A 21740-nucleotide genomic window follows, 5' to 3' on the forward strand; every position below is an offset into this window, starting at 1 on the left:
GACACAGTTTGATTGATTGACACAGATTGATAAAATTTGATTGATTGACACAGCACTTAGCTCGAGAAAAGTGTTCCTGCTTTGTCCCTGCCACTCAACGTCCTTTAGTTTGCTCTTAGATGGTAAAAGGAGGGAGGCGCTGCAGTGCACACAAGTGTATGGATAACATTGATGTTTCAGGGAGCAGCTGGAGCACTGTAAATCCGAGCAGCACGAGAGCCGTGGCCACATTGTTCAGCCGACCCACAGCTCCACAGGGGGTCGACGGCAGCGGATCCCCCACACGATGACACCGTGTCCGCCCAGTGTGATGGAAACATGACAGAATGATCCGTGAGGAAAGATGACAGCGCTGGTTGTTTAACAGAGACGGCAGAGAGATGCAGATGCTGTTACATTTCACGCCTGCTCTCCCAGGTTAATTCTCTCCTTTTATTACCACTAGTCCCTGACACATGACGAGTGGGTAATCAGATTGACAACATGACATTGGACAACTTGTCTCGGGGGCTTTATCTGGAAGACGTGACTGGCCCTGTCAGGCTGTGTCAGGCCACCAGCTGTGGGGGCCTGGCTGACATCCAGTGTGACACCACCCGTGGTGTTTTGTCATCTCTGCTCCCTGACCAGAGAAAGTAAGCGTGGCGGACAGGTGTTTTCACAACACATGATCCTCAAAAATTGCAGCAGCGGCCGTAGGAACAGAGCCCAGCGAAGTTGAGATTGAGAGAACTTGAGTCTTTTGACGAGATTGGTCCTTTTCGATCGATATTAAATCCGCTGCCGGAACACACAGGACATCCAAACATCGTCAGGAACAACAGAAGCTTGTTTATTTCCCGTAATCAAAGCAACAAACTAAATTCCTAACTTCAGATGTGAAATGCACTTCTGTTTAAAAAAGGATAAAGGACGGTGTGTGCCCGGAGAGTAAAGGAACGTCCTGTCCGATCGGAAACTTTCTGTGTCCAATAAAATTATTTCACATGGTGGGGATAAATATTCTCGGATGTCATGAGGTAGGAAACAACCTCGGCCCAAAAAGAGAAATATTGTGCTGTCACGGCCGTTCGGGGGATTCTTGTCCCGACTCCCACTCCTCCTGTGCACGAGCGTTCACTCTGGTGATTAACATTCGATTCTGACATTTAAATATTCTGCAGGCTACTCGGGGCCATCTGCTAGATGAGCGCAGCCCTCGTGCTCGCTGGGAACTAGAATCAGGCTGACGGTGCATTCTGCCGCTTTCCACTCCGCTGTTTGGCTTCGTTCATCCCTTTGCAGAGGGGGGAGTGCGGGCGGGGGGGGTCGGGCACTTGAGGTCAGTTTTATAAATCCCCTTTTCCTCTCCTTCCTCACACCAGGGTGGAAGCAAACCACTGGCGCCTAAATCATCGTCTGAAGCGCTACAGACTCTCCGTCAGTCAGGAGGAAGGTTATAGACGGGTTTTGTCCCTCCACGTTTTTGTTATCGATGAGCTTCACGTTGTGTGTTTCTGCTCTCCTCCCTTGACTCGACTTGAATTAGGTTCCATGAGAGAACTAAGGAGATTAAAGCTGCCGCAGAGTCTCATCCCCCGAGCCCTGTCACTGGCTTCATTCATAAACACAATATCCGCAAATCCGATAGTGACCCGGGGATATAATCAGTCTGCTTCTTCATCAGGCTGCCTCCTGCTCTCTCCCTCTCTCTTTCTCTCCGTTGTTACTCATTTGCCTTTTTTCTTCACCTCTCTTTCTCGCCCTGCTTCTCTTCCTCTTTGGATTATTTGTAACACAGTTCAAGCCGAGCTCCTTCGTCACCTCTGTTTGTTTTGTGTGCATTTCGTCACATCTCCTGAGCCGCCATCCTATTTCTGCCGGATGGATTGCCATGATAATCCGATTTGAATTTTTTTTGTTTGTTGTTGTTGTTTGTTTGTTTGTACTGCCTCTACCTCTCTGTCGTAGCTGAGAGATATTTTGAGCGGATCCCAGGAGCCTCTTGCCGCGACAGTCAGAAACACAAAAACACAAAACCACATCAGATGAGTCCTTTCATCACGGGCTCATCTTTGGCACGGTTAGTGATCGCTGAGCCGTGTATGGGCCCTCGCTCCGCGTTAATGATGAAAGGAAATCCACGGGAAGAATTTCTCGTCTTTGAAGCGAAGCAAAAAGTGCAGAGAGGTGAACAAAAAACTACGCCAGGCTCTGTTTTTCAAGTCGCAACAACAAAGAGCAACTCGAGACACAAGGTCGCGCTGGCAAGGTCACTGAATATGTATCAATCAACTAAAGTCAGCTGGGTGTGGTGATTTGTTCCCTCTCAGTCACATTGTCTGGGGCGGACACGACACACCACAAATAAGATTCCAAAAGTGTTTAACAAAGTTCGGTAGTTCCATTCATTTTTCCGGGGATGGGTCTAATCTACTTTCCCCCCCTTTCTCTCATCTTTGGATCAATTTACTTTTTAGATCCGAGCAATTTGCACATTTAGATCTGTCCGCCGCGGCACTTTCCAAATTAGAGGTCACAGTGAAAAACACAGTGTAATGGTTGAGGAGATTTGATCAGCTCCAGGGAAAGACTTTCATATCGCCTGAAGGATATTGCAGTCATTGCACTGCGGCTCGAAAGGTGTCCTTCAATTAGAGTATGCCACGGAAAGTGTTTAGTGGGACTTTTCCTCGCCGCTTTGTAATTGCTGTGTGTTTTTCTGTCCGGCATTTAGTTTGCTCCCACGAGGGGATTCATCAAATTAACTGAGGTTGCACAAAAACACCTCCTCTCGTCTTCAACGTTTTTTCACAACACCGGGCGTGAAAATATCAACGCAACAAAATACAAGTCAAGGTCAGGAAAACAGCTGCTGTGGAAATAGAGCCGCATTCATATTGCTGGGGTGGTTAATCACACATTAACATCCATTAAAGTGAGCGTTCAGTGGGTTGCCACACTAAACAGACCTGACATGCTTTTTCCTGCACATTCTTCCTGACCTCGGGAACTTCCCCTGACGAGGTATGCAGTCGGATCTGACTTCTGACCGCGGGCAATGAAATGCCGGGTTCATTAGTGCAGCCGGGACAAAAGGCCACCGAGTCAAAGACGTCTCTGCCAGCTGCTAACCTTCAGCACATGGAGACTCAGACTGTTCTCCACCGGAGAGGCCACCAACTGCTCAGAGTCTGGAGTTAAACTCGACGCCCACGTTCTCTGCTGCTCAGATATTACCCCGAGTGTTTTGAGCATGTTAAGAAATCACCTGTCTAACAGTTGGTGGACAGGTGTCTGCACGGACTGACTGTAGGTTGACGTCTTTCAAGAAATCTTGCTACAAATGATCCAACTTTTAATTAGTGTTTTTTTTTTTTTCATCTCCACAAAGTTTGTTTGTCAGCAGGATAACGCAACAACTCCCACGAAAACTGATTTCCACAAAAACGTTGGTGAAGAAACCACCCATTAAACTTTGGGTGGATCAAGTATCTATAGATTTTTTCCCGTTAATATTAAAGGGGTTGTTTTGACATTCTCACCAATTTATTTCTATTTCATGGATTTTGATGAAAAAAGAGTGTTTCCAGCTTGGTGCAGATCCAAATAGAAATTCGGACCTAGCGGTTTTAAATGTGGTTTGAGGTCTTTACTAAACTAAGTGTTATTCTAGTTTCAAACTTTTTTTGTTGAGGCACATCCCTGGACTCAGACAGAACTAAAATATAATCATACAATTTGAAGATTATATCAATTTTTATCACAGCCCCTGAACTGGGAAGTTTGTAGGACTAAAAATTCCACTTTTTCAATGAGGTGGTATATACGGTGTGTAAAGGAACAGAGATTTTTGAGGTGGTATAAATCCAGGGAAGGATAAAACGGTTTAATGTCACAGCAAACTGAACGTCTGGCCAAACTGAATGTCCGGCCAAACTGGGCGTCGGTCAAAGGGGTGACAGAGAATTAAAGTTTTGCTGAGCTGGCACATTTTGAATGACAGCAATCTGAGCGGGACTCGCCAGGCAACATGTCAAAAACACTGAGGGACGGCCCGGCTCGGAAACCAGCGTGACTCCGAGAGACGGCTCGCTGTGAGGTCTGCAGGAAACAGCTCAGCGCCGGTGCAGCCTCTTCACAGCTCTGAGAGGACGGGCAAGAATACAATGCTGACAAATGTGAAGCCTTATGCTGTGGACAGTTTGTGTTCCCACGGGAGGGAGAAAATGTGTTGATGAATTCAGGATCCCACTGATTAAATGTAGATCAGTTCTTGGCTCCAGCTTAATTTGGGCTAATGCCCAATTGCAGGAAACAACTGTTTAATTGATGCGTCCTCTGGCTCAGCCGGCGTTCCTGTGATACCTCTGGGGAAGGTCAGCGCTGCAGGAGAAGAGCAGGAGGAGCTGACGAGTAAATAAAATCCACCTGGATCAGCGAGTGATGATAGTAAATGGAATGATTTAATCTCATTTCATAGGAGGATATGAAGCAAGAAGGAGTCGCCTCTTTCTACCTGATTGGATTTAAAAGAAGAGTTTGTGAATGGAAAAGAGCCAAGAGGTGGAGCCCATGAACAAGAGATTGAAGAATAAAACAAGTAAATAATAAACTGCACTCGGCCCAAGCTCCATATCAAATCACAGCCCCCCCGTCACTGCAATGGCTCCAGGACAAGAAAGTGACTGTCCTCGTGTGACCCAGTAAAAGCCAGGTCTTAAATCCCTTTGGAAAATCTGTGGACAGACACTTCACTTTCAGCTCGTGAGACAATTCTTATCTTTCAAGCTGATGGAGACTGTCTCTGCTAAGTATTGGATATAGACGGATTCCATATTTCATTTTCTGTACATCAGAAAAACAATTCCAAGGGAAAATGTTTTTTCTCTCTTTAATCTCCATTTTCAGATTATGTTGCAGCACTATACAATGTGGTCAGTGAGGCTGAGTTCAGCTTTAAGTAGTTCGCCCGTCTGTGTCAAAACTCATCGCGAACTACAGAAGCGAAATTCTGCTTGTACCTAAATCCTGACAGAAAGTGGTTGAAAGTGTGAGGTTGCAGAAACGGCAAAAAAAAAAAAAAGTGGACACAGCACCAGGCCTTATCTCTCCTCGAGCCAAATGAGAACTCAGGGTGATGCGTCAATCACAGGACTAGTCACAGTGACGGGAGACAGCGAATGGGAGTCCAGCAGCTAAAAGGACCGGCTGCCTGAGGGGCCTCTCACAATGTGACCTTGTCAAGGTCGAGGCTGCTTAAACGGAGAGATTTGAGTTTCACATCCTGTAACCGGGTGAAGAACATTTCATTTGGCTTTGGCAGCTGCAGCCGGCCGTCACACAACTCTCCCACACACACTTGTTTCTGTCACATTGACTCCAAGCAACTCTTGACCCTTTACTCTGTAACCTCAACCACAAACACTACATCCCGAACCCCAAACTTTATCAATACCCAAACCATGAAGGTCCTGCAGTTATTTTTAGACCAGATATTTTACCCATTGTTTTAAAAAGCATTCAGCAGCAGAAATGAATCTGCATCTTGCTCTGAGAGATATACCATGCACGTAGTTCCCTTCTGACATGCAGGTAATGCATCCAATCATCTGTGACAGGAGGTTGTCACATCGGTAAAACCGTATACAGGCTCGTCATTAGACCTTGTTATATGGACGCTCGCTATAATTCATGCCAGACATCTCACTGATGTGTAAGTGACAGCTGTGCAAATGACGTGTGACTGCAATTTGACATCCTTCAATATTCTAATGAAGGGGCATGCGATGGTAATTAATATTTGCTCAAATGTGGAGTTGTGTCTAAAAAAAGTGGCGCAATGAGCTTAATGAGATATTTGAATCAGGCGTCATGTATTTCACTGGAGAGCGGCTGAAGATGCCAGTCGCTGTCCGTCCCCTCTCCGTGTGCAGCAGCGTGTTCATGTGTAACCTTCACTTGACTGACCCGACTGGAGATCATGTTCACGCAGTGTGGAATCCTCGCAGGCAATCAGAAGGGTGGTGAGGGGGTGGGGTGGGGATGGGGGGGGTTCCCTCCCTTTCATTATTCGGCGACATCAGAAGGTGATAATTGGTTCACACACGCACACATTCGCATACACATGAACTCACTGGGGGGAATCTACCGGATATTCTTATATATTCACACAGGCACAGAAATGTGCAGATGATTTCCCTCTCAACGGCCTCGAGGCTCTTTATTCTGGCTTATGTAACAAAGTAGCTACAAAAACAAATGGACGTCTCTAAAAGGGCCTCGCTGGTGCTTTTGCATGTTTCAGCACATTTACAAATCATGTGCACTTGACCTACCCCCCAAACATTTTCCGACAACATACCGTAGCTTTTTTGTGGATTTTCGATTTTTAGCTTATTTTAAAATGTGAGTGCGGTGAGAACATGACGACCCTCGAAACCTTGATTAAGTTACTAGAGCAGAGTCTGTGCTAAACCTGCCTGTTTGCAATGGGCTGCTTGTTTGACCTGTGGTGATGCTCGTTTCAGCCTTGTCTTCCTGAATCTATAAAAGTGACCTGCAGTAGTTGAGTCGTAACAAATAAAGACCGGTTGCTGGTTTCAGTCCTCAGAACCCTGAAGCTGCTCCACAAAGAGCTGTTCACCTGTTTATTCAAAGTTTATAAATATTGAAAATACTGTGCAGATCAGCTCTGGCATCGTCTCAATCCACATTTGTGCTCGACTCATCCTCTTATCAGCCTCCTGCAGGAATTATCTTCTTCAATTTAGACACCTGCACCCACATGAACATTCCAAAGACAGCATAGCATCTGCTGTTCCAGTATTTAGGCCTCAATAAGGCGCCTGTTGCAGAAATGCACTAGATTCTCTTCGCAAGATTCTGCAGCCGTGGGAATGAGCCTACTTGTTTCTCTCAGAAAGAAAGCAAACCGTCCTCCGATGACTCGTCCAATTGGCCTATTTCACGCTATTAATCAGAAATGCTAATTCTTCAGACCCTACTCACCGAGCTGCGTATCACTAGCGTGTCCAAACACTGCACGTCATTGGGGCATGCTTACACATGCACGGTTCTCGAGATATGCATTATGGATTTCAGGAATTAGTAGATATATAACACAGAGCACTTTGCAGTTCTCTCAATAACTATAATCTGCTTGAAATCTTATTTTTTATGTATTTTTTGTCCATGTTTTCTCCTCTGTGAGTCAATATTTGTTCCATAACTTTCTCCACACTTTGGTTACAAATGGCTGAAAGTAATTTTGATGAATCGGAGCAGAGCAGCGGTTCAGTCCTTTTATCCGACAGATAACTCCAAACTGAACAATTTGGCGTTCTCTCTGCACAATCCCTCACGCTCTCTCTATCGCATTCATTTGGATTAGCAGTTCGCTGTCAGTGACTCACGTCCTTCCTCTCTCTCTCTCTGTGTTTTTCGTCTGCAGGGAACATCTTCGTGGTGAGCCTGGCAGTGGCAGACCTGGTGGTGGCCATCTACCCGTACCCTCTGGTCCTCACCTCCATCTTCAACAATGGCTGGAACCTGGGTTACATGCACTGCCAGATCAGCGGCTTCCTCATGGGCCTCAGCGTCATCGGCTCCATCTTCAACATCACCGGCATCGCCATCAACCGCTACTGCTACATCTGCCACAGCCTCAAATACGACAAACTGTACAGTGACAAAAACTCGGTGTGCTACGTGCTGCTGATCTGGGCTCTGACTGTGGTGGCCATCGTGCCCAACCTGTTTGTGGGCTCGCTCCAGTACGACCCGCGGGTTTACTCCTGCACCTTCGAGCAGTCGGCCAGCTCGGCGTACACCATCGCGGTGGTTTTCTTTCACTTTATTTTACCCATCATGATTGTCACCTACTGCTACCTGCGCATCTGGATCCTGGTCATCCAGGTGAGGAGACGGGTCAAACCCGATAACCGGCCCAAGCTGACGCAGCACGACGTCAGAAACTTTGTCACCATGTTCGTGGTGTTTGTGCTCTTCGCCGTTTGCTGGGCGCCGCTCAACCTCATCGGCCTGGCCGTGGCGATCAGGCCGCGGGTCGTGATTCCCCTCATCCCCGAGTGGCTGTTCGTGGCCAGCTACTTCATGGCCTACTTCAACAGCTGCCTTAACGCCATCGTGTACGGCGTGCTGAACCAGAACTTCCGGCGCGAGTACAAGCGCATCGTGGTCTCGGTGTGCACGGCTCGCATCTTCTTCCAGGAAAGCTCCAACGACGCGGGGGAGAGGCTCAAGAGCAAACCGTCACCGCTCATGACCAACAATAACCAGGTCAAGGTGGAGTCGGTTTGAGGAGGACTGAGAGGACACCAACACACACAAATATAAAAAAAGTGGGAAAAATACCAAATATACATTTAAAACAGTGTCTACCCTCTGGGCTGTTCACAGACTGTCACGCTGTATGGTGCTATATCTGACCTCAGAGCAATCACAGTAAAAACAGGGGTGCATCTTATCTTTGTCTTTGATCGAGCACTTTGGTTTGACTCTGCAGTATCTGTAGTGCCGTAAAAATATATGACGTTGGTTTTGTTTTCATGTTTACAGTGATGATATAAATGTATCATGCATTATATTAAGTATTTATTTTGTATGAAGTGTCACGTAGGTATATGGTGAGATATATATCAGGTTACGGTTACATGAAGAAAGGCCACTGTGTTTAAAAAAAATATATATATTCTAGTCAACATTTTGAAAGTAGAAGGAGAAGTTTATAAATGAAGTTAGTCGATTTTAATAACCTCATTTGTGACTCTGTAAGACTAATTAAGTGCAAGCAATGTGGGTTGCTGCTGTCTTATTATATCCTGCACTACCGTCCCTTTCATTCGGTGGATTATATATTTTGGTAAGAAAGATCTCTCTCTCTCTCTCTCTTGCCAGCTCATTATAATGTATGCATGAATATCAGGAATTGTTCATATGCAAAATAAAAATCTGATATTGATGGGAGGATGTGTTGCAGTCCTGATTTCACTTTTTGAAAAGCTGTATTGAGCCTGGAATTAGATTAAATCCATGTGGTGTGTTTCCATAAAATGGGTTAGGGTTAGTTATTCAGTCTACTCTCATTCATACAAAGATACAAGCTGTGGTAGTATCTCAAGATTTAAGATTCAAGATTTTTTTATTGTCAAATGCACAACAATAACATTAAGCAGTCGCTGGCCGTGAAATGCTTGAGTCTCAGGCTCTCTTCTAGCAATGCTCAAGTAATTACAACCTATAAAATTAAATAGAAATAGTATAAAAGTCTACTAGTCTAGTCTACTAGTCTGCTGCTACAAGCTCAAACAGCAAATCAACTAGCGTTATAAAGCTCAGCGTAACTAATACATTTAATGTTTTTAGTATTTGAATTGTTCTTTTTGTCAAACTTGTCTCAGGTGAGTGCCCCCTGTGTTGTGTTCTTCGGCTTGTCCTCTGTTCATAATTCTGCAAAGGATCAACCACGACAGCTCTGCCTGAAATCCGCCCTGAGTGAAGTATTTTTATCCAAAGTGGAGCACAGCCAATGAAATTCATTTTGCTTTTCTTTTTTTTCCAATGTGAAGCTTTTTGTTTCTGCGTCATCGGACTCATGCACATGTGGCCGTCCGACACTGAGATTCCAGGTTTCCAGTCTGCGGACAAATTTCAAGGTGAGCAAATAAAAAAAGGGTTTCAGTGAAGTGCATCATGGGAAGCAGGGAGCGTATAGCCCACTGTACATCATCGTTTGCATGCGTGTTGCCTGTTAGTGGGACACAGACAAAGGCATCATGCATCACAGAGGAGAACGACACGCATCCGAAATTCACAGGGCTTATGTAATAGCTGCTGACCATCGTCCTCAAAGGAAGAGCTGAAAGTGCCGGTTCCCAGCAGACCCCCCCCCCCCCCCCCCCCGTCCATTTAATCCCAAGAGCTCTGTGTCGTAGGAAACAACTGAACGGGTCGGGGATGGGCAAATGTAGAAATCCCAGGGATTTACACTGCCAACAGAGTTCTACTGTAATCTGTAGCCCAAAGATTTTTATAGCTCAGGATGTACAACTAAATGGGAGAGAGAAGTCAGGTGATATACGTGACCAATGGCTCAGATTCAGGCCTGTGTACCTGTCCTGATTCAATACAGAGAAAAGAAAAGAGAACGTATCCTCTACCGTGACAAGGCCACGCATCAAAGCTCCAGCAGAGAATGAAAAACACATGAAAGTTAACGGGAGCCAACGTCTAGGCTCTGATTCAACTTGACCCAAAAGATCCGTTTCTTAAGAAATGTTGTGGAAAACTATAAACTGAATATGTCTTAACAACATCTGTTCACTGGATTCAAGTCAATTTGTTACCTTGAAGTTATTTAAAAAAACAAATTAACGACTCACCAAAAGCTCAGTTAACTCAAAAAAGTATAAAAACTTTACTTATCTGGTCCATTACTGGTGTAAGACTGCTGAGTACATTAGTACACAAGTACCTATTAGTCATTACTGCATTATAACAATGGTACTCAGTAATTATTACAGCACTATTAAGTACTAGTACTCATTGCTGCTTTATTAATTAAGTTTTATACTTAATTATTGCAAAAGTAACCAGTAATCATTACCACATTATTAGATGAGACCTGAGAGACAAGTTCTACTTTATTGCATGGGTACTAAGTACTCATCTCTACTGCATTATAACATGAATACTCAGTAATGATTACTGCATTATAAAATGAGTAATCAGTAGTCATTATTGCATTATTAATGGGTAAATTTTTACATGAGCATGCAAGAGTACTGACTGATTAAATGAGTATTCAGTGTTCATTACTTACTACATTGATACATGAGTACTTAGGGGTCATTACTACGTTATTATATGAGTGCCCAGTGGTTATTACAGTGATATTTCACGAGTATTATGTCTGGTAAAAAGTATTTTGCCCAGGTTAGCAGTCAGCAGTAAAGACGGAATATATCATATTTAAAAACTTTGTCTTTCTTTCTTTTTGTTATTCTATTGTGTCACTGGTTAGCATTGTCACACGGATCTGTACAGCAATGTAATCGATATTCTGTGAAGAGGCCATCTATCTCCTCTCGCCTGGAAGGTGCCACTGTGTCGTCAGTGTTTGTTTAGGTCGGCGCTGAGCCGCACTGAAAGATGACTTAAATAGCTGAGATGCTGGATAATACAGCTCTGTCCTCCCGTCGCTCTCTCGCAGAGACATAATCCAAAGATGAATCACTGCTGCCACCTGGGCCCCCGAAGACTCCCCAGAGCTGCCGGAGCCTGAACAGAGAAAAAATACTTTTTAGTCCCACGGAGACAGAGGAGATCCTTATGATCTCACCAGCAACCGAGTTACACAAAATGACACGACAAAGCACGACATACAAAAGTACAACATTTCTACAAAAAACTGTACTTCCTCAAATGCATTAGTCCTCTACCTCAGTGCTAAATTACCTGAGTTATTGTCAAGATGTTCAGCAGCTTGACAATGAGCCGATAGAAGACACAATTTTCACCTCTGTAGATTTATTTCATTCTTTCCCCCGAAAGCAGCAGCTTCGCTTCATTCAGTCTTTTTCTCCAACTTTCCTCCAATAAAGGAAGTTGTTTCACCTGTGAGCACATTTCCCAGAAGAGCACAGGGAGGATGAACTGTTGTTGAATCATTAAAAATAAATCTGAACATATGGTGACAAAAGCTTTTTTCCCTGTCTTACAACCATCAAATAGAATACACACATTGTGTACGCTATTTATACGTTGAGCATTATGCAGACACATATTCTTTTCCACTCTGTAGCTGTTACTGGAATAGTAGCACATGTCTGTTTAAAAAACAAAAGTGAAAATCGGTTTGAGTTTTTGCATACTGTTACTTTTGCTTCCCTCAAACCCTGATGTGTCCAGTGAAGTAGCAGCATTATGTTATCTCTTCATAACACGATGTCTGACTCACAATAAATGTTCTGAAGAGATGTGTTCTTTGTTGAGTCCCTTGTCAGCATCTCAGAATGTGAGATACTGAGGTTTTGGGTTCCTTGCCCTTCATGATCTACTTTAACCATCACATCCTCCACAGCTTTATTAATACACTGACTGGAAAAACAATGTCACCCTCATGGAGCAGAAATCCAAATGATCCCTGGTCAATACGTAGCTCAAATCAAGAATCCTGATTAATAAAATAGAGGCTGCTCTGTTCCTTTTGTCCCCCTGAGTTTTATGACAACAGCACCAACAGCAAAAGTAAACTGAATGAGGGTGTTTGTGGTTTGTCGTGTGTCCAAGTGGTACCTAATTTCCTCTGGTGTACCTCAGGGAGTGATAATTGGTCCCCTTCTCTTCTCATTATAAACTACTCTAGCTTCTTATATCTCTTTCTTATCTTTATCTTAATCACCAATAATGCTTGAGGCGTCAACCCCATTCATTCATTCTATGTCAGTTCACATTGAGAGAAACCAGAAAGATCAGGCCTCACCTGGGCCCCTCAGAACCTTCTGGCAGGGCTGCAGGCAAACCTGATGACACCTCTGCTCAACAACGACACATATGGTCTTCACTCAGCCCATAATGGCTCACTCCACTTTTCAGTGCCCTGTAGCATTTTGTATTCAGCCCAATCTTTATAAAATTTGCCGCCTTTCTGAATGTGTTGTAGCTGCTATAAATTCAAGTGGACCACAATTGATTTTTACAGCTATTTCAACTTTTATGGCCATTTCAAACACACACACACACACACACGCACACACAAATCTCAGGATGCTATGAAATGGAATGAGACTAGGTTTGAATGTGTCTCAGCAGTGGACTGTTCTTTCAGTACACAATTTTGTTCCTTGTATAGTGATTTCTGGTCCGGGGTCAGTCCATCCTGAGACCGTGGACACGAGTTTCATTTCACACCGGTGCAGCTGTGAAATCCCTGTAAGCAATCCCATTGGCTGTGAAAAACACATCAAGAAGAGAATAGAAACACGGGACCAATGTGGAGTTTTTGTATCTACCCAGGGAAAACTTTTATTGTGACTTTCCAATTTGTCTGTGCCGCCAACTTTGACACAGCCATATGGTACCAACTCTTAATTAATGTGCTTCTCATATAATTATATTCTTCTCACCTTTACAACCTAGGATGGTAGGATAAAAAAAGAAAAAATTTTATATCACAGTTCCATCTTATCACAGTATTAAAAAACTTTAACAGAATAAATAAGTATTTGCATTTGTTTTTTGACAAATTCTTTGCGTAGACATTTGTTGGATTTGATTTTATTCCTTAGGTCACGTGTAAAATTGTTTGTTATAAGCTAGCCAATAAAGATTATGTGAAGACGTCTGACCACAGTGTTTATTTGTTTAACCCAAGTACATGCAAAAGTGTAAGGAAAACAAATACAACTAAACTTAACTTAAAAGACATAACTGAGGGATTCCCTTATCTCTTATGGACTTCATCATAAAGCTGTTCGCACATACAGCGTAATGTAAAATCTTTAATCATTGACTGAAAAATGCCTCAAATGTACTGAGGAATCAGTGTAGACCGACCCATATTTCTTGCAGGGGTGTCATAGTTTCTCTCACCACAGATAAGTAAATGACACTTCCACTTGTACTGCTTAAGACACTCAGTATTCTGCAAGTACACTCATCTCATCACAAATAAGGAGAGAAAATGTCTACAGTCATGAATCAGAATTCTTATCATAGTAACATTAAACCGACCAGAATCCTCCCGTACTTGGAACTGCCTGTGACATCACCAACGACACCAACAGCAGTGTAAAAGCAGGAAGTGTTTGGTTGACGCCCCCTTAACACCTGGACCAGCAGGTTGAGTGTGGTGAGTAACAATCAAGAAATGTGGTTCATGGAAACTACAAAATTATATAAACCCGCTATAGTCGGACTTAGATAAAAAAAAACAGGAACCATCAACCAGGAAAGGTTGAGGTGATATTCTGGATAAACAAATGAGCACGGTTAAAATGACAAAAAGAGGAATTTGCGAATTGTGGTCGAACTTTAATGTTTTATCCCGAGTCAGGTTTTTTTTGGATGTTTATTCATGATTCTGTTGGTGTGGCACCTTTTCTCTTATAAAAAAGAAAATTATTATTCTTTACACTGAAATCAAAAGATATTTCCTAATACAAAAGGGTTAGGAAGATATTTTTACATTATATAATAATGACCCAGATTTACCCAAACAAGCCGTAGCAGTAATATCCATGATTATTGCCTGTTAAAACCTGCTAGAATGCTTATATTGAAACGTGGATGTAGATTCCTATTTAAGACGGTTTATAAAAACTTAAGCTTTAAGTAGATTAGAAGATGTTGTCATATAACAGAAACATGTCGATGTTACTGATGATGTGTAAACAAGAGAGATCCAGTTAAATCCCACAGAGACGACACTGTAGCCTCCGGACGTGAGAGAAATGACAATGGTTTGATTATATGTTCCCAAGCAGGTGTGATTTATGTGACAGCAGCGTAAATAACATTAAAGCCATAATATGAAAGCTTTTTTAATGTAAACAAGTTAAGTGTTAATTAAATTTAGGTTGATGCCACGAACACGTATACACACCTCAGTCAGTTACATGTTCAGAGATAAACAGTCACAACACTGCACATGGCAAAGTGAAGTGGTTTGATTTAATGTTCCTTCTAATTAGCACATGTTGTTTTCTGTTCAGTTGTTTTCTGACCTGTTTATGGAAGCACGTTTTTTATATCTCAGCACCAGTGGCGGCTGGTGAAAATTATTCTAGGTGGGGCTGTAGGTGCCAGAAGCTTTCGGTAACTATCCCAATAAAAGAACCCAAACCAAAAGATACCATTGTTTTAGGGATAAACAATAATTATTTAATTGTCCTTTAAAAACAACAGTTTGACAGATAATGACAATGATATGAGATGTATATTAGTGAATACTCTTAATACAAAATTCAAGTTCTTGAGAGACATTTACAAGTGGTTGATGATTAAAAATAACTATATACAAAGAAAAACTGTCTCATAGGAACATAAAATGTACCAATTGGATTACATATATTAGTGAATACTCTTAGTACAAATTACAATATCATTGTATATTATTGTAATATTTACAGGTGGATGATTAAAGTTAACTATATACAGAAAAACTGGTATAGGAACATAAAATGTACCAATTGGAGTCTAATCAGCATTTATGTCTCACTCCCTTGAAACCTGGAGACTGTGTGTAAATATTGAGTTGTATGAGTGAGTGAGTTTATGTGTGAGTTTGTTTGTGAGTGAGTGAGTTTGAGAGTGTGAGTGTATGTGTTTGTGTGTGAGTGAGGGAGTTTGAGAGTGTGAGTGAGTTTGTGAGTGAGTGTGTGAGTTTGAAAGTGTGTGAGTGAGTGAATTTGAGAGTGTGTGTGAGTGAGTTTGAGAGTATGTGTGAGAGGGAGTGAGTGCTCTTATTTGTACATGAACTTTGCTCTTCTGTCTTTCTGAGTGGCAAACTTCTCAATGACTTTGGTGTTAAAGTCAGGAATGTTCTGTATCAGGTTTTTCTCCATGGAGAGCATAGCCAGTGCGTTCAGGCGGTCTTGTGCCATGGTGTTCCTAAGGAATGTTTTTATCCTCTTTAAAGTAGAGAAGCACCTCTCTGATTCTGCTGTGGTCATCGGTGTGGTGATGAGAATCTTTAAAAGACTTACAGTCTCGCTGAATGTGTCCTGAAGGTTGTTTTCCATGAAAACCTGGAAGAGAGCCAGTGCGCCACTGCAAGCCATGAACTCTTCATTTTCATAGACCAGGGACAATTCTGTCTTCAGTTTGGCCTTGTCCAGTGTGGGGTAGGCTTCCACAGTGGTTTCCAGCGCTGAATCTGGGAACTTTACGCTGTGTTGGGGGAACAAGTCTCCTTGCAGCAGAGTGGCACTGATGAGGTGCTTGGTGAAAGAGAACCTCTCCTTGGCATGATTCAGAATGGTATCACATACCTATGAAATGATACATCATTTTAAAAAAGGTCACTACACATAATAAACAGTAGAATTAAATGTTTATATATCACCATGTAAATATCATTAGTATCTCACAAGGACAAGGAAAGCTTATTGTTAAATATCATAAATATGAAATAACTACATCTAAACATTTTATCATGTTTGCTTTTTTCAGTAGCTGTATGGTGAATAGTTCAAAAATATTTAAATGCATAGGCTAACTGTTTTATACAGGAATTTAAGACAAACAAAGTAAAAACACCTCATGTCCTGTATATAGAACAATGTTACATCTTACCTCTGTAGCTAACCGGTGCTGCTCCTCTTGGCCTAGGGCCCTCCGTTTCTTTGTGGATGGCTGCTGCACAGATAGAGGAACGGAGTCCCTGATACAAAACAGATGATTCATAAGTCGCTGTGCGCAATTAGTTTTAGAAAACTGCTGGAGATATAAAATTAGTCCAGCTCTGTGTATTGTCACTACATTAATACATTTTTTACTAGCTCATCCCAACTGGATTGTCTTGAAATTGAGAGTTATTATTATCAAAATTATGAGTTATTCTACTCTGTTCAGACATGTAATTAATGTTTGTTCTTTTCATAGACATTTTATCAGTCAATGTGAAAAATGACAGCCTACCTGATAGCTTGTATGCTGTTGGTGAACCTCTGAATGACTCCTGTGATGTAGACAGAGTCGATGTTCCTCTTTTGCAGCTGGTTAAACAGCATGTCTACATGTGCCATGATCTTATGAAAAAATGCAAGAAAAAAACTAAAATCTTCATCTTCCAGCATCCTCTCAAAACCCCCGAACTCTCTCACAGTTGTTGCATCAAATTCACCATTCTCTCTGATGGTCCGAAAACACTTCAGGAGGTCGTCCTTGTGCTCAAAAATGGTGTTAACAGCACGACTGTGAAAGTTCCACCTTGTTGATGAAGCTCCAGGAAGTCTGTGTGCCACCACTTTATCAAGCACAGCGGTTCGCTTGGATGACCTGGAGAAAAACGCAGCAAAACCACCCAGATCTGAAAAAAAAGCACTGACCTTGGTGATGTGGGATGTTGCCTGCTGCATTATTAGGTTGAGCTGATGAGCATAACAGTGTACGTAGTGGGCACTCCCGTACACGTCTTTAACTTTGCGCTGCACTCCACCTGTGGCTCCTCTCATCACAGCAGCTCCATCATAGACTTGGGCGATTCATTTCCCCCGTTGTCCTTCAGGAAGAAAAGTGTTCAGCCTTTCCAACACCGCGGTGGCGACTGTGTCAGCGGTCGAGTTTGGAAGCTGGATGAACTCATAAAAACGCTCTCGGACTTTATTCAGGCTGTCAATGTAACGTAGCACAAGCACCAGCTGACAGTGAGTGGCAGTGTCTGTTGTTTCATCTGCCTGAATAGCCAGATAATCTGCCCTTTTTACATCCTCCAGAATGCAGTCTCGAAGAACCGACAGCATGCAGTCCAAAAGTTCGTTTTGAACTGTCTTTGAGGTGCCTTTAAAGACAGTGGCGGTCTTCAGGTGCTCCTCTAACACACCGTCCAGTGACGCCACAAGATCGACTAATCCCCGAAAAATGCCAGGGTTGTTGGAGGATGCCGTCTCATTGTGGCCCCGCAATGCCAGCTCAAAAGCTCCACAGAATTTCACACAATCAATGATCTTCGATAAAATGTGTCTGTTCTTATCCACCTCTTCGTTGTGTTTCCTCACCGCAATCCTGTGTCCTTCATCCAGCTGTGCAGCTATGCTAATCCTTCCTAGCATAGCTAGCTTGACAGCGTTGTTCATGTACACCTTCGAGCATTCATGTTTTTTGATGCGCTCGGATAAATGTTTTAGGTCTCTAACTCCTGTTACAGTCCACGTAGTATCTGTCCCCGGCATTTTAAAAAGTAAACACGGGAAGCAGAATACTGCATTTGCAAAACCACATCCAGTTAGCCAAGCCTTCCTGTCGTACCAGTTAAGAGAGAAGCTCCTCTGGTACGTTTTACCTTTCTCCTGTGTCTGCTGTGTTAAATTCAGGCCGGGCTTCTCAGGTCCAAGTTCTTTAACGCACAGTTTTTCCCCTAAAGTTCTCCTTTCAAAGGGGTTTAGCAAGAGAGATTTTACAGAATTTATGGGTAGCTGAAGCCCTGTGTGTTCTTGTTCTTGTCTACTTGACGCCGCCATCTCGATTTCCTACACTTATTTCTGGTTGCTAGGATACTTAAAGCTTGGGGCGATATTTTTAGCGCCCCAAGCTTATCAAATTTGATGACGCTCATTGGCTAATTTACCCGTTGCTATGTTTTTTTTTGCCTCAGCAACAGCCTACCATTGGCTGAGCTGCTGCAGTGCTGGGGCGACTTTCCCAGCGCCCCAGGAGGGAGGAGAAATGACCATGGACACAAATTATCCCCTAACTAATGGTTTATATTATATGTATGACTGGTTCTTGATGATTCAAAACATATTTATTTGTAGAATAAGCAGTACTTAAATTATTATTTTGAAAAAAATAAAAAAATAAAAAAAAAATTTAAAAATCACTTTCAATCAGGTGGGGCGGCGCCCTAGCGCCCCCTATTGGCCAGCCGCTACTGCTCAGCACAAATACAACTGCTTCCATCCTGTCTAATCTTACACTGGAGTTCAAATGTAATGCAGTACCTTAACATTAAATGTGAATTATGGGACAGACGATATACTATAGGCCTAACAACCTAACAAAACAATAAGTATAATTGTAACAATATCATTTTATCATAGCAAAAGTTCAAGTTCCACTGTTATTTTAAGCTGAAATATTTCCTCTTGTCTATTTGTCCCTCTTTCTCCCTTGAACTCACTTGGCTCATGTCACGCAATCTAATCAATCAGTCATGGTTACTTCTGAAGAAACAATGATCTTCATCAACATGTTATTCGTTTTTCCCTCACCGGCAAATTCCAACAAGCAGAGTCAACATTAGAAAGACAAAGCTGTCCTGCATGTGCAGCGTTCACACAGGGACATTTTGATGCCATTCTCTTATCAGGACTCCCGGTGGGTGACGGCGGATCACCTGACAGATCTCTTTGTCCTCTGTGAGACGAGACACGCTGACATTTCACCAGTTCAACACGATAATACGCCGTGGTGGATCTTCACAGAGGCGGAGACGGAGATTAGGAATGAAAAATTACTTTTGGTGACAGGATAAGTATCAAATTAAAACTCTATTAGCGTGAGAGAGAAGTCAGTAAGTAAGTAAGTCGGCTTAATCGTTTATATTCGTGTGAGCGCACGACTGAGTCTGAAGAAGCTGCGGAGGAAGATGGTGACTCATATTAGAGGGACTTAACTTCACTTTGAGAACTGACACGTGAGCCGAGCGCGACCAGTTAAGCGTTCCCGACGAACAGCATGGGGGGGGGGGGGTGGGAGCGTGATGCCGATATCCTTTATAGAGCGAGGTGAGATGTCAGCGCCCTCATTAGTGTGATACTACTTTTACTTTGCGAGATAATTAGAGTTTATTTAAAAATCAATTTGCAGTGCGGTGTCATTATCTGGTACAGGAAAAAGCTGACCCAGGTTTGTGAGTCACACAAACTCCCACGCAGACACACACACTCTCTGCAGCCTGAGAGCCGAGCCAGCACCAACAACACCAGACCCAACAGTCAATGGTTTTATACTGAACAACTTGGTTTTTCCTGCCGTGACGTTGTCGTCATTGGTCGCTCCTAAAACATGAGCAAACACTGACCGGTGATTTTATTGTGTTTTATCATGTTTGTCTTCTTCAGTGTGCTGAGAGTCTATCCCATGATCCTCTGGGAGGCTGGAGGCAGCGCGTTCCAGCGTTAAATCAGAGCAACCTCGGTGCCAATCAACACCCATGACCTGAGACGGAGAAGTGGACCGAGGAATCCCGACACGGAAATATTCACGGTACCTCTTTTCCGGAATCTGATGAAATTTATTAAAACTCCACTCTTTTTAAATTACTCTTGTTATATTGCCTTTTATGTTTTTCCTTTTATTTAATTTAGATAAAATTTACTCGGCAGGTGACATGTTACAGGTAAATAAGGAGAGCATCAGGGTGTGAGGGCTGAAGATGAGATGATTAAAAAAGATATGATGCTTAGCAGTCGGCTGATTTCAATCAAATTAAGCTCCTTTGGCAGATTTCAGACCGACGTGTAAGAATATAATCCTTTCCACGAGTCCTTGAACCTGCTCTGGACACCACATGTTGGTTTTTCCTGTCTCTATTTATTATATATTAGATATGGCTTAAATGTATACCAAGACAAAAATTATCATATCACTTGATGTGGATAATTATCATGATAAACGTCAGGTAAGATTTCTCTCAAGTTTAAAGAGTGAAGGTTGTTGTTTTGATCTTATCTTTTTGAGCAGAGAACGACAAACGCAGCACAAAATGGAATAAAGTTAAACACAACATTTCAACAGTGAACAATAAACAGATGTTGATGCAGGGCGTTAAAGAGAAAACATGCAAGTACAACATAGAAACTGAGAACTCATGATGTCCTAAGATTTGGCCTCAGTTCAGGTAAGTTAAGCATCACATTCTCGACTCTGCAGTTACAAGGAAAAAGAAAAAGTGTCTTTTAAATCACTGAAGTACTTGTGACGCTGTTGGTGCCAAATAATTTTGCTGATATCAATTAATGTTCTTCGCCCTCAAGGCCACACAATGCATTCAATCACGTCAAGACCAGCAGGCTCCTTTGAAACTGCAGAGTCAGGAGTTTCCCTTCTCTTCCATTGTGCCCCAATTCAAAGGCTGAATCCCCCCCGAGTCCTTGTTCCTTGACCGAACCCATCACAGGTTGACAAGGCTCCTCCAAAGGCAGCAAAGATTCAGACTTGCTCATAGATGTGTTTCCTCTGCAGTCGTCAGTGTCTCCTAGTCCGGGGGTTCCCTGACCCCTCCAAGAGACTTTGGAGGAGGTAAAAGCAAAGAGGGTTTCGATTTGAGCTAGTTTTCAGAAAACATTGAGAATACATAACAATGTCATGTGCGGTCATTGAAATAATGATGATGACGTATTATTATAAATTCGACTTACTTTTTAATGGCTAAAATGTGCTATTTCTGAGTTTTAGTTGATTAATCCACTGTGAACATTCAGGTGGTTTATGTCAAAATATATAATTTTCCCTTATTGTATAGCAGATATTTGCATTGTAGTGACGGTTGGTCATCAGGCAGGTGAATGTGAAACTGACATTCCTGGTGGTAAATGATGGAGAGAGCTGTGACAAGTTTGCCGGTTTCTCATCACGAGTTCAGATGGAAACCAATGTGGATGCAGGTTTTATTCAAGAGTCTTTGAGAGACTGTTGGTATTGAATGTGGCTGAAGTGTGAGTTCAGCTGAGTGCAGGCCGGGGGGGGGGGAGCCGGCCCTTCTGCCTGGATGGGTTCTGTTGGTTGGATGCACCCAGGAGTATGTTAGTGTGACGGTCGGTTGGAGATGACACGGTCGCACCACAGTTCAAGTCGATGAATGAATGAGATAGTACAGTTGCTCTGATTAAACAGGTCAGGGATCATCGGCTCAGAGGCTCAAATGAGCGCCGTGAAACTTCTCATCTGTTGTGTTCCGACACTTTGAAGACATTTGCTATCGTTCCAAATGTAGAAAAATAAAAGTAAACACGCTTCATGGGATGGTTGGTTTCAGGGACTGTGCAGCCCTGTATGTTCACTGGTTAGATATCGAG

General features: G+C 42.8%; 2 protein-coding genes across 4 annotated transcripts in view; one reads left to right on the forward strand and one right to left on the reverse strand.

Moving 5' to 3' along the window:
* The window catches only part of mtnr1aa (melatonin receptor 1A a), a 30578-nt gene extending 21611 nt beyond the window's left edge, over positions 1-8967 (forward strand). The window contains exon 2 of the mRNA XM_053418591.1: positions 7433-8967. Within this exon, the coding sequence (XP_053274566.1) occupies positions 7433-8301 (869 nt within the window). The 3' untranslated portion in view covers positions 8302-8967. The remainder of the gene's footprint in view (positions 1-7432) is intronic.
* A 5830-nt stretch (positions 8968-14797) lies between these two features.
* LOC128436974 (uncharacterized) lies at positions 14798-18558 on the reverse strand. 3 transcript variants are annotated; one of them, XM_053418921.1, is made up of 4 exons: positions 17162-18558; positions 16642-17032; positions 16297-16384; positions 14798-15992 (listed from the first exon to the last, which is right to left on the reverse strand). In XM_053418921.1, the coding sequence occupies exons 1-4, from the start codon at positions 17175-17177 to the stop codon at positions 15465-15467; spliced, it is 1023 nt and encodes a 340-aa protein (XP_053274896.1). In that variant the 5' UTR covers positions 17178-18558; the 3' UTR covers positions 14798-15464. The 3 variants fall into 3 exon arrangements, with proteins under 3 accessions (XP_053274896.1, XP_053274897.1, XP_053274895.1); XM_053418922.1 differs by having other exon boundaries at positions 16642-16751; positions 16847-18558; XM_053418920.1 differs by having other exon boundaries at positions 16642-18558.
* Between the last annotated feature and the right edge of the window lie 3182 nt (positions 18559-21740).

Source organism: Pleuronectes platessa, chromosome 3 (genome assembly GCF_947347685.1).
Source record: "Pleuronectes platessa chromosome 3, fPlePla1.1, whole genome shotgun sequence".
NCBI classification, from domain to species: domain Eukaryota; kingdom Metazoa; phylum Chordata; class Actinopteri; order Pleuronectiformes; family Pleuronectidae; genus Pleuronectes; species Pleuronectes platessa.